Source organism: Scleropages formosus, chromosome 6 (genome assembly GCF_900964775.1).
Source record: "Scleropages formosus chromosome 6, fSclFor1.1, whole genome shotgun sequence".
Taxonomy (NCBI): domain Eukaryota; kingdom Metazoa; phylum Chordata; class Actinopteri; order Osteoglossiformes; family Osteoglossidae; genus Scleropages; species Scleropages formosus.
The window spans coordinates 32,994,455-33,008,138 of NC_041811.1; the positions used below are offsets into that span (position 1 = coordinate 32,994,455).

Consider the following 13,684-nt stretch of genomic DNA (forward strand, 5'->3'; position numbering starts at 1 on the left):
CCAGTGCTTCTGGGACAGACTCTGGATCCCCGCGACCCGGATAGATGGATTCGGTACACTCCTTATACTACTATCGGTTTTAGGAATACAAGTGGTCCCCGACTTACGTCAGGGTTACGTTCCGTGAAACCCATCCTAAGTCAAAAATATCGTAAGTCGAAAATGCATTTAATTCACAGACTGGAAGATGGGGATCGCTGCCGCTGCCCAGCTTCGTGAGAGTATCATACCGCATATCGCTTGCCTGGGATAAAAAATCAAAATTCAAAATTCGAAGTACGGTTTCTACTGAATGTCTATCGCCAGCTCACCATCGTAAAGTCGAAAAACTGTAAGTCGAACCATCGTAAGTCGGGGATCACCTGTATACGCACTTTTTTCTGTGGCACTGGAGCTAAAGTGAAATGTTGCCACTATTTTTCAACCCAATCTTGTATTTCCAACCTGCTTACAAGGGCAGAAAACCTTGATTCTTTAATCAGTTTATTTCAATCTACCAAAACCGTATTTCCTGGCAGCAAACAGGCTCAGGTTATCTTCATGTGCCTTAAAAATGTGGTATACCAGTGTTCCACGTGCAAAATCAGAGTGTTCAATGTATCATTAACCCTCTCCTAAGTTTGCCCAAAGTGCTCGGCAGCTCAGCACCATCCCGAGTGCTTTCTTGTTGTCAACCATCCAGCGAACAAACCAAGGCCCCCGCTGGGGAGCTGGAACAGGTAACCGAGATCCGCAGAACTCCAAGGCAATTTGCAGCTCTGGTGCTAAAAGGACAAGATTCGGTCGTTGAGAAATCAGGACGGGGTTGGTAAAAGACGCCTAATAGCAGCCCCAGCCCTTTCTTAGAGGCAAAACATCTAATAAAACTCTGAAATGTGCAATTATTGAGCCATCGGAAACACCAACCAGTGTAATAATCCGGGACATTAATTAATCTGTGTTGGAAAGAGACAAACATTAAATCATATGCTGTAGAACAGATAATATTAAAAAAAAAAAAAAAACAATTCTCTTGACTGCTACAGGTTGTTAAGCAACCGATAAAACAGCTACTAAAAATAAAATGATTAGAGATATTATAAAGTAAATTTACCTTTTAGGTTTTTCCTCTTTTTTTGCTGAAAGTTTGTCCATTTATAGCTGCTGACCTTGGATACAAAATTAATATTCACACAACGTAAGCTAATGAAATCTGTCTACTGCGTTACGCTACTTTTTCTTTATTTTACTGCCTTACTTTGAATTTTACCCCGAATAAGACTGTCTTCTAAAGTCATGTTGCCAGATGATGTTCCGTAACTCTTATATAGGTCAAAGCACAAAACTAAAGAAGAGGTTTAATGCCTAAACTTTGATCCTTCTGCTTCTCAAAATAAGAAGGAACTGTTGGTACCGTTCACATCCGATAGTTTTTAGATGACTCTCTCGTAGACGTCTTTCTTTCTTTTTTTTGAAATGCAGACCTCGACATTTAGCATGCAAAAATGTCAAAAGCCCGTTTTATATACTTAAAAAATTGTACTGTATATGAAGAGCATTTTAAATTAGTGTTCAGACAAGAACATAATGCGTTTAAACCGGCGAGAAGCGCAGAGGAACGAACTTTGGGCGACCGGTTTTGTTGAGTATCCAAAAATTCAGTGAAAATTAACCGAAATTGGCTGTGAATAAAGCAGCCAGTTATTACATGTACAGCCTCCTTGTTAAGGCAAGACTTAAAACACCCATGCGTGGGCAGAGAAACCAGTGATTGTCAGCAGGGATTTATGCACATCATGCATGCATTATTTTACAGGGTCTCCTACTGGCTGGGATGTGAGTTGAACGTTGCTCCGCACTTCAGACTGCTGTCCCTCAATCTTCTCAGTGCTCCGGTGTCTCAACCGAGAGGCAGTTTCCGGCTTTCCAGAAAAGGAGGGGTTTTAAAACGAGACGCAAGAGTATCGGAAGGAGGAGCATCATCATCTGGGTCGGTATTCCTCTGGAATCCCCGGCAACTGCCTGTCCCTCAGAGCTCGGTCCACCACCCGAATAAGGCCATCGATGTTGGCCCGCATCTCGAGTGTGTACGGGTCATACTCCAGCTTACGTAGGCCGGAGCGCTTGAAGTTGCCATCCTTCTGGCCCTCCACGCACAGCAGGCGGTCCTCAGACACACCCAGGCCCAGGAAAAGCACCATGTTCCTCAGCTGGGTAAACAAGTCCTTCTTGAGCTCCTCAAAGTGCACCACATGGACCCTCTTGCCGAACTTGAGCCAGTCCAACGTGTGGGACGCCCACCAAGGAGCATAGTTCTTCACAAACTCCGGCCAGTCTGTAAACAGGGCAAAATGAAAACATACGAGTGAATACCGCAGTTAAAGTGCAGGCGCCCGTCAATTTATGAATTCTCATTATCCCGAATTTTGATTTAAGGGCTTCTGGCATCTGGTACCCTGTTTTGATTTACGGAACAAAAAAAAACTAAACAAAATTTATCCAAAGTGTGTCCAAAAGATTACATTTGCACGTCACGCAAGTGAAGCGTAAGTCAAGTAGCGTACTATAGTTGGGGCATCCGCATCTGTTGGTGTGTTAGGAATGTGAGAGTGGTGTTTGAAGAGACTGGGAGATTATGGGAAGTGTACTAAATTCCATAGGAGTGAAAGACTTATTGGGTGTGTTATTTACAGAGAGTCCCAGAGTTACGAACGTCCGACTTACGTACAACCCTTAGTTACAAACCACCCCCTGTAAAGCCTATTGTATTAAAAATTCGAGTTACATACAATGGTTCATAATAACGAACAGGCACTACTTTGCAAAGCACGTCAAAACATTACGCATCTACAGCAGTTCGTCGGCTCGTGGGGGGGCACGTGAGCCCGAGGTAGTAGAAAGAGTTCCTTCTTTTCAGTCGGACCGTGTTACTGTTAACAGTGTCTTGTGTGTGTTACTGTATTTGGCTTTATTTTTTGTGTTTTTACCCTCCTAACCGTGGCACCAAAGCATAAATGTGATGCAAGTGATGACGATGCATCAAAGAAAAGGAAAACGATCACGACTGAAACTAAACTGGAAATAATAAAGCGATCGAAAAAAGGTGAAATGCCAACGAACACTGGAAAAGCGAACATTAAAGTTTCTTAAATGTTTTTTACACCCACACACACACACACACACACACACACACACACACACATTCTCTCTCTCTCTCTCCTCCTCTCTCTATTATAAATACTGTAGTTACATTTATTATTATTACTGTTCTTACTACTACTAATAATAATACAATGTAATAATGTAATGATTAATTATTAATTAATGTAATAATAATAATTATTATTACGTTTCATAATTTTGTATTTAGAATAATGGATAAACCTTTTTGCAGCTACTTCTGTATTACATTACATTTGCTCATTTAGCTGATGCTTTTCTCCAAAGTGACTTACAATGTTAAGGTTACAATTATTTACCCATTTATACAGCTGGGTATTTTTTTACGAGAGCAATTTAGGGTAAGTACCTTGCTCAGTGGTACTACCCCTGGAGGTGGGAATGATGTGATTTCAAGTGGCTCATATGGTGAAATGTGACAAATTAACTGTGCTCTAGAATCACTCAAGTCTGTCCCTCTGACAGCCAGCAATTTAGGGGTTAGAACTACTCTCTTTGGATACAAAGGTTGTAGGTTCAATCCCCCTCTCTGGCTGTAGTACTGTTGAGGAAGGTACTTACCTTAAATTGCTTCACTAAAATTACCCTGCTGTATAAATGGGTAAATAATTGCAAATGCCTTACCACTGTAAGTTGCTATGGAGAAAAGCATCAGCTAAATGATAATATATTTTATACCTTAAAATTTATTTAAAAATAATGGGAAAATGACAAGTCAGAATAAATGCTATTTGTTTCGTCTCCCAGGTGGGCTCTGTAACATGCCGACATTCACCCAAAGGAGGCGACCCAGTCACTATGCCCCTTGATCCCCCCAGGCGCCCATCATCAAACAGGTCTGACGCTTTTCGCCTCGGCTAATCACGGCACATAAAGCTTTTGTGTGAAGCCACCTCTGGAGAGATTAAATTAACCGTGTGGAACAAAGCCAGTTTCATTCTCTTTAAAGACATTAGGACTCTAGACGCCTGAAGATTTACTGTGGGGGTGGGTGTTTCATGGTTGGGGGGGCCGAGTATAAGCAGTAAAAGGAACATGGATCTGCATTCACAGGAACTGACAGCCACATCATAATGAATGCCCTCCTCCGAACACAGTCGAGCCACGGGGTCGCCGTTTTCTGGAAGCTTCCGTATTACTCCTTCCTTCTTTTTTAGCCAGCGTTTCATTAAAACTTATTAATGAATTCCCAGGGGGACCACAGAAAATGGAGGCGATCCAGAATGTGCCATGTGGTCTAACGGGTGTAACGTTGGTCGCGGTCGTGGCAGCACAGCTAACGATGCACATTTTTAATAGGTTTGTACTTGTAGGTTCATTTGTTGGGAATTACTGTGAGCAGTAATCAGCTGCAGTCTTTGTCCACCTAGGTGTCCCCCCCCCCCACACACACACACACACACACACACACACACACACACACAATGTTTTCAGAACCGCTCGTCCCATACGGGGTCACGGGGAACCGGAGCCTACCCGGCAACACAGGGCGTAAGGCCGGAGGGGGAAGGGGACACACCCAGGACGGGACGCCAGTCCGTCACAAGGCACCCCAAGCGGGACTCGAACCCCAGACCCACCGGAGAGCAGGACTGCGGTCCAACCCACTGCGCCACCACACCCCCTGTCCCCCCCCCCCCATCTAACAACAAATCCTACACTCCAAACCAGGAATTGGTTTGGATTGTAGAATTTGTCAGCAGAAGTTGCAGGAGTCAGCTGTTGTATAATGGTTTGACTCATTGCCTTTGGATCCAAAGGTTGTAGGTTTGATCCTCACCTCTGGTTGTAGTACTATTAAGCAAGGTACTAACCCTGAACTACCCACCTGTATAAATGGATAAATAATTATAAGTTGCTTTGGAGAAAAGTGTCAACTAAATGAGTAAATGTAAACCCACAAACCAGAGAATAAGCTCCTCTGCTTGTAAGAGCAGCTAGTAAGCAGTCTTCATACATGCAGCTCTTTGTCTTGAGGGACAACAGTGGAGATACTACTTGCCTTGACAGACTAAACATCTCCTGCACTTTGAGTGCATGAGGTTTGCAGCAACATGCTGACAACCTCCCATTTGTATCTGTTAAGCTTGACTTATGAGTCATCAAAATATGAAAGGAAATACTGTGAATCAAAAGGATAAAATGTTGTTGCCCTGTCCCTTCAAAAAGTGCAGTATGTTGCTTTTGTTATTTTGTAAACAGGTAAATCTGGGGGCACTCTTGGAAAGAAAAGTCTCCCTGGGAATCTTCAGCTCCAAACAGAAATCTGTTCTGCAAGTGGAAGAGGGGAGATCTGAGATAAAGACCCGTTGCCATGGCTACAGTAACAGCCAAGAAACATAGAGCGAGAAGAGGAGGAAAAGCCCTCCAACAGGAGGAGGAAAGCATGTGATCCAGCTTGGGTACCAGCAGAAAACCCTCCATGTTTTCCTTGGGAAGACAGTGAGGCTTTGGCAGAACATGGAAAGGCGAGCAGACCTGCGCAGTCGGGTTCAAGCACAAGAAGCACGTTCTTCAAACTGAACAGCTATTGTAAGTATCACTGCGTAATGAATAGTATAATAAAAGCTTAAAGTGACAGGCAACGGCAGGAAAAAGCCAAGCACTGACCACAGTGTGATCTCGTTATGTGTTGCTCCAAATTGACGGGTGAAGTATGCTATGGTGAGATCCCAGGGCTCATCTAACACCCAGAACATGGCAGTGTCTGTAAATTATAACCGCCAAATAACCATGAGTTCCAGCTCTAGTGCCCTCCTTGGAAGAAAATGGAAAGAAGAGGGTCGACCCTCACCTTTCCCTTTCCAGTGGGTCTGCGAGGCAAACCCAACGTGGCCGCCATACTTGCGATTGAACTCGGCCATGAGGGCCTTGAAAGGGTTGCGTATCATCAGGATGGCGGAGTCGAAGGCCTCGATCTCCTTCTTGCCACTTTCATGGGTCTTGATGCAGATGGTCCGTCCGCTTCTCCAGTGGTCCCGCTCCCCTTTGAAGCCTTGGAAGGCAAGAAAACGAGTACCCCTCACACACAATTTCCCATGAGTCTCCATAAAGAGCTTCAAGGAACACTGTTCAGACGGAAAGCAATAAAGGAATTTGTGAGACACTGTTTCATTAGAAGTTATAGAACCTGAAGGTACTTTATTTTTTATTTCAAAAGGGAATGATATAAAATAATTACCCCATAACAAACCTATTTTTTTCGGATTATGAGGAACGTGACCGATTTACTCAAAATATTGCATATTATGGAGGCAAATCATGTGACCCCGTCTACCCAGAACTGACCTTTGTTGTAGAGAGAGCCGTCAAAGTAGTAGCTGCCAGTGTAGATGCCAGTGGCGAGCTCAATCAAGTGCCGTGCCCAGGTGTTGCCCGCCCCAGGGAAGCTGGCCAGGGCAGTCAACTGCTTGCCCCGGGAGAGAAGAAAGTGCCGGTCCATGCAGCGCTTGTCTGGTTGGGAGGCAGACGGGGGGTGGACAGAGCAAGAAGATCAAATAAACCAGTGAGAGGAGTTCATGGGGCTCTGGTAGCGCAGCGGGTTTGATCTGTGCCTGCTCTTTGGTGGGTTTGGGGTTTGAGTCCTGCTTGAGGTGCCTTGTGGCAGACTGACGTCCTGTCCTGGGTGTGTCCCCTCTCCCTCCAGCCTTCCATCTGCGTTGCCGGGATAGGCTCTGGCTTGCCGCGACCCCCCCCCCCCCGTTTGGGATAAGTGGCTTCAGTCAGCGTGTGTGAGATGAAATCAGAAAGTGGTTCGGTGTGTCGACGCAAATACATAAAGCTGACTGTAGCTGTAGAACTGGGAGCATGGTGGGCTGGGGACCAGATGGTTGCTGGTTCAAGAATGAGAACAAGACAAAGTGTAGTACCCTTGAACAAACCACACGGTTTAGAACATTCGTTCATCCATCTGTTTGAACACTTAAATATAAGCAAGATTGCTCCTTTGGATAAAAGCAAATAAAATAAAAAGCTTTATCCTTTTACATCAATGAAAACTGAGACTAACATTTATCTGTGAAAAACCAAATGGCCAAAATACATGCTTATCATGTACATGTAATACAAAATTAATTTAAAGATAATATTTACCCATAAAAAGACTTTAGATGTTTAGTCTGGATTTATAGTTTCAGTGTACGGACTTTAGAGCTCAATGTCTGGACTCGGAATCAAAAGTTACCTTATCATCACCGCCTCTATATCTTACTGTTTCTTGTGGCGGGATGCTTTCAGAGGCGAACTTTACATTTTCATGGACAGGAGAAGCATATTCACAACTAGGCAATGATCACAGACTTTTCTTAATATAAAAAACTGTGATGTATTCAGAACTTAAAAGTGTCACTTTACTTTTTCTAGATTTAATAACAGTAGTACCATTATTATACCGCAGTATTCCTAATTTATTAACACAGTCTATATTAGTTCCGTACATCTTTACCGGATATTTCCATCGTAGCTGTGATTTAAGTGGTACATTTATTCCTGGAACATGACCGGTTATAATTTACTGAAGGGACATTCATTGAACTACTCAGAAGCCTTTTGGTGCAAGTAAAGCCACGCTGGTCCCTTTCGGTCCATCAGCTATTCTGAATAAATATGTGCTGCTATAAAAGAGAAAAATAAGGCCACTCTTGCCATGTTGGTGCCTTTAATCTGGAAATATGGGTTCGAACACTCAAGCATGCAAAAAATCTTCAAAACAAAATAGTCCCCTCTATTCTTATGTTAAACCACAACCCAATTTTTTTAATAGATGAAAATATGGAACTTAAGTCCACTTGACAATGAAACGTACTTTATTTTGACAGTCCATAAAAAATGATTTGCGTAATAAATCCAACAAATTTTGAATGTCTGAACACCTTTTCGGATCCTCTTACACAGTAGTATGCGATCAGAAGTGTGAAATACTGTCAAGTTTTGCCTTTGTTTTAAGTAGGCAAATGTATTTGCTGTTTCTCAGTATTCTGTTTCTGTATTGCTCTTATTCTTCTTCTTCTTCTTCTTATTATTATTATTATTATTATTATTGTTATTAATCCTTATATTATATATCATCATCATTAATAATAATGGTATGGTATGTGTCGAGTCGAAGCCGACCCATAGCGACCACTCGCATGGTTTTCAAGGCAAGTCAAGGGAGGAAACAGAGGTGGGTTGCCAGGTCCTTCCTCTGTATTTAATAATAATAATAATAATAATAATAATAATAAGAAGAAGAAGAAGAAGAAGAAAAAGAAGAAGAAGAAGAAGAAGAAGAAAACTGATGTTTTGATGGATGCTGTGAGTAGAGTTCTGCTACATTCGTCATCCATGGAGGTGAGGATTTTGTCATGGCACAACCATGACTAATTGTAGCACAGCTTATGAAGGTTATATAATAGCCAATGCTCTGGGTAATTTTTATGTAATCCAAAATATTGGTACCCAAATGGAAGTTAAAAAAATTTGAGCAAAAGTTCAGGTTGGACTTTTGGATTGGATTTTGACAATATGTATAGCTATGCCAAGGGGGCGCGGTGGCGCAGTGGGTTGGACCACGGTCCTGCTCTCCGGTGGGTCTGGGGTTCGAGTCCCGCTTGGGGTGCCTTGCGACGGACTGGCGTCCCGTCCTGGGTGTGTCCCCTCCCCCTCCGGCCTTACGCCCTGTGTTGCCGGGTAGGCTCCGGTTCCCCGTGACCCCGTATGGGACAAGCGGTTCTGAAAATGTGTGTGTGTGTGTGTGTGTGTGTGTATAGCTATGCCAAGGCAATAAAATACATTCAATTATTTAGCAGCTGGAAGTGCCACAGCACTGGTGCTCAGCCCTTGGGGTCGACAGAAAAAAATAAACAATGCTCGTTGTTCTCGATAGGCAAACGCAAGTGGAAAACAATGTTAGAAACAAGGAAGTCTTTGTTGCTCAGCATTATGTGTAATGGCTTATTCAGCTGGCTGGATCATGTGAAAGAGTCTTGTGATCTGATGTTGTAATGCCTTTTCAGAAAGCGAAAATCAGTGCCTCTGAGTTCCCAGCATTCATAACCAATGACATATATCAGAGTCAGCATTTCCACTTTATCTGCTAACTTGTTTCCCTCATTTCTGTGCTACGCGTGACTTCAGAGAAGCATAGGAGGTGTATGTTTTTACCTTGCACCTGCGTTTGGTACACCAGGAAGTACTCCTCCGTGCCGCAGCTCTCAGAATCATCACCTGGGCAATGCTGTTGGCACAGGTCTTCATCCTCCCGTTCATGTAGTGGGAAGGCCACTGTGGGGAAGCCACAGCGGCACCAGGGGTTTGCCAACACAGCCAGCGGGAACTCCTAGGGAGACAGGTGGCTACCTTCAGAACTTGCATCTACAACCACTTTCTAATGTGCTCAGAATGTGCCCTGAGAACACAGCTTCAGAAAAAGCCTTTGTAGCCCACCCCGTAGGGTTTTCTCAGAACCAACACAAAGAAGAGCCTGCATTCCAAAATGCTCCTTTCAACTGGCTTTCAAAACACGCCCTCCAAAAGTTTTCTCAACACCAACTTAGAGAAGCCAACATCAAGAATCCACCTTCAGAAATGGCCTCCGGGAAACAGCCGCATGATCAACCTCTTCGCCTTTGACATTTACAGACTTCTTGTTTTCATGAAACATTTTGCACCTGTATGCAGCTGCAATCAACCTTTTTCACCTAACTTCAACTTTTCTAGTCTTATTCATTCTGTCACACAAACATTCACAGAACAAGTGGAGCAATATATTGAACTAAGAATCCAACATAAGAAGCATCATTGCATCAACAATAGGATCTCTGCCCAAACAGGAATACAAATAGGACATGAGCAGGATTCTGAATGCAGAAGAGTAGGATTCAGATGGTAAGTTTCAGAAGTTGGACTGAAGGAGATACATACAGGGCGAGAGCCCATACTCAGACGTGCACTGGTCTTTGAGCAGATCCATTCCCCATTCCAATTTCATTTTTAATCTCAAATGCAACACAATCATTCAAGTCTGTTAGATCTACTTGTCTTTTCATGTATTTTACAGACAACCACTCAGCCTCTGCTGCACTTTGATGCATCAAACTTTGAAAGTGTATTTTAAATTTTGGGGACACGTCAATGTACAGTCCTAATGGCAAAAAGTCACGAGGAGGTTAAAAATGAATGCAAATCTCTGACCTTCTCAGTGCAGAAGTCCACGCACTTATCGATGGACATATTCGAGATGGTGGCACCAATGGGAAGAGTCAAGTTAATGTTTTCTGGCTTTCTGAAGCATCCTTTAAAGATCGCACTTCCATCTGCAATACATAAATCAAGAAAACGTAAAATGTCAGATCTTCTCGAGACATCCTTCAATTGTTCACAAGCTGTGGTTTGACACTAAATTGCTGGATTCAGATTCTGGAAACTTTGTGACGAGGTCACTGGACACTTCAGTTTTCCCAACAGCAAAGAAAGGGCAGAACTCAGGGTGATTTATCCATTTTTCAGTTGTTAGCAGGCAGCACGTACTACGAATCGAGAGTGTTTCAGCCTCACAGACAGCTGACTCTTGATGGAAGATGAGATGATGCCAGCGCTGAGAGGTGTCAACAGTTTGATGATCTAAACACTCACGGTCTGCTCTTCCCATGTGTGACAGTGACTTAAGTATTCTGTACTGCTTCTACAACAAACATCTGGACATTCATAAAGCTCTGAAAGGAGCCCTACTACAAAGTGGGACAGAAGGTAACATGAGCAGGGTCACTCTACAAGCAAATAAAATAAGCTATTTACTCTTTCCTTTGTTGGTCATTTTGCTTCTTTTATGAAGCTCATGGATCTTAAAGTGAACTCAGGAGTTTGGGAGCATACATGGTTTTCGCAAAAAGCCAAAAATAAGAACCGGAAAAATGTGAACTTGTCACGTCCACGCTCGCATCACCATCGACAGCACCTGACACAGATAAAGCACCGGACACCAATCAGTACACGTACCCTTAAAAGATCCTCCTCTGCTCTTGTTCCCTTGCGGAATCTCACTGAGACAACCGTCCCTCTGCGCTATGTCCTGCTCTTCCTCATCCCTTGCTTCCTGTATCCGTTCTCTGGCTTTCGACCCTTCCCATCGTCCTCTGACCACATCCATGGATCCTCACTCTGACCACCGATCGACCGACAAGTCGCCTGACCCCTTGGTTCCTGACGGACGATCCCGCACTTGGGTCCAGCCGCCCCGGCGTCCTCGGTTCCGCCTGACAGAACTGAAGCTGGAGTGAAATTTCCAGTGGAGGTGAAGATGATTTTTTTTCCCCCTCAGCCCACCAGAATTTCACATGTTCTGGCTGACATTAATTTGACATGTTTGCAGTTTAGCTCCTTTGCATTTAGGTTTTGCTCTGGTAGTTTTGAGACTTACACACTGCATTGATATGGACTATAAGCCAGTTGCAGACACTTCCTTCTTCATACAGTTAGTATCTTACAAAGTAACTGAGGCTTGCCCTTTCCACATTTTAACCTGCTATCTTTCTGTGTCAGCCAAAGTGTGTGTAATAAATTTTTTGGTTGGTGTGCCCTCTTGTTGCAGCACATTGCATGTGAGGTTAAGGACATGGACACAGGCAAATTCCGAGGTGCCTGTTAGTATAACTTTAACCAAGCTGCCGAACTTGAAAACATATAGTAACATATTCATTCAAATGTGTAAAATTGTACTTTTTTGGGACCAAACACTTAGCTGAGCAATAACCAGTGCTGTGGAGTTGGAGTCGGAGCTGGAGTTGTCACGCGGAACACAGGGAGCCGGGACGGCTGAACCCAAGTGCAGCGTTGTTCGTCTGCAGTTGAGGGAAGAGGCAAGTTCTCAAAACCAGGGACAGGCGAAGGGTCGGTCGATCGGCGAACAGGACAGGAATGAGGATCCGCGGTGGTCGGAAAACGAAGCAAGGAGTCAGAAAACCGGAGCTCGTGAACAGATAATAGAGTAAGTGTGTGAGCGAAGTAACGCGAGGAAGGGCGGTTGTCCCAAATGAGATTCCGCAACGGTACGGGAGCTGAAGAGGGTCTTCATAGGGTGAGCGATTACTCGGGAGCTAGTGCAGAGTCAGGTATTGTCGCTTGTGTTGTGGACGTGGATGTGATAGGAGTTGTGGAGTCGGAATCGGAGTCGGAAGCAATTATTGGGTCACTGGAGTCGGAGTTCGTAAAAATGTACCGACTCCGACTAAATGTACCATATATGCTGGCGTATAAGTCGATCTGGCATATAAGTCAACCCCCAAAAATTTGAGGTGTAATATACTAGGTTTAGGTCTATATTTGCCGGATAATTTGACTCCCAAAATACCGTGCAACTTTTGGGCAGTGCTGTGGGGTCAGAGTCGTGAAGTCGGAAGCAATTATATTTGGTTACTGGAGTCGGAGTCGAAGGTTTTGTGTACCGACCCCACAGCCCTGGCAATAACAATCCAACAGTAACAATAATGATAAAATTCTTGGTAGGATGGTCATCTGAGAGCCAAAAAGAGGTATATACCTCAAGTCCAAAAAACATTCTTAATGTGTTTCCGTAGTTCTCATTTCATAAGGAAGTCTATGCAACTACCCATACTATGCCTGGGTTCAGTACATTTTCTGGGAAGCCAGAGGGAAAAGAAAACAATTCTGGACCCACTAAGGTATTGCACATTCAGGGAAAAGAAGCCGCGTGCAATAAAAGTCCTGTGAGCGCCGCACCCTGTGAGGCTGTAAATGACTTTGAATCGGAGTTCTTGCACAAAAACTTATTCCAATTAAATACACAGAGAATTCAGTATGGAAGAGCCCTTGAGAAGCCAATTCAGATGCAAAATATTCCCCTCAACGCGGGTTGTGAAGGCACCATCTATTATTAATTTGCTTAGAAGCCATGCCCATCCAGACCGGCACACAGAGGGCACAACCAGCTTCCGCAAAAAACGCCGATACCACGGAGCCTTGATGTTCGAGAGGCTCGCTCTAAAAACGATGCCTTCGAGGGCAGGAGACACCCTTGCAAGACAAGCCAGTCCTTAGGATTCTGACAGCGAATTGAGGACAGATGAGGGATAGCACGCAAAGAAAGTAGAAAAACAGCACGGGTGTTGTTGGGTTTGCTTCGGGGCTTCTTCAAAAAAAGCCTAAAGCTTTATTGAACCGAAATGCACTGTGAGAGCAGCCATGGCATGGACCCAGTTAATGAGCACAGGACAATGATCAATGCCCTCATCTGATGATAGTCTAGACTTCATGTGGAAAATCAAGAGTTTATTCAGATTATTAACTTATTCATGTTATATATCTATGCTTTACTGTGTTGACTATAGCTATGTTTCTCAGATGAGAAATCCCTTGCTGCGGCACTCACGGTCCCGCAATGGGGGGTACGCTGCTGGTCAGAAATACTACGGGTCTGGAGTGCGTTGCAATATGTGCAACTCGGCGAAAAAGACGTGAAATGACTCAACAACGCGGACTTCACCGCAGGAGTTACTCCATTCTTGAGCAACAACGGGTTCGAAAATTC

At 43.9% G+C, this 13,684-nt stretch overlaps 1 protein-coding gene across 3 annotated transcripts in view; it reads right to left on the reverse strand.

The window, feature by feature from the left end:
* Positions 1–296: 296 nt before the first annotated feature.
* LOC108935698 (WSC domain-containing protein 2-like) overlaps positions 297–13,684 on the reverse strand; it is a 47,086-nt gene continuing 33,698 nt past the window's right edge. For all 3 annotated transcript variants that reach the window (XM_018754509.2, XM_029252893.1, XM_018754527.2), the window contains 5 exons: positions 10,333–10,454; positions 9,304–9,478; positions 6,448–6,612; positions 5,954–6,154; positions 297–2,314 (listed from right to left, as the gene is read on the reverse strand). In XM_018754509.2, the coding sequence (XP_018610025.1) occupies positions 1,962–2,314; positions 5,954–6,154; positions 6,448–6,612; positions 9,304–9,478; positions 10,333–10,454 (1,016 nt within the window). In that variant the 3' untranslated portion in view covers positions 297–1,961. The remainder of the gene's footprint in view (positions 2,315–5,953; positions 6,155–6,447; positions 6,613–9,303; positions 9,479–10,332; positions 10,455–13,684) is intronic.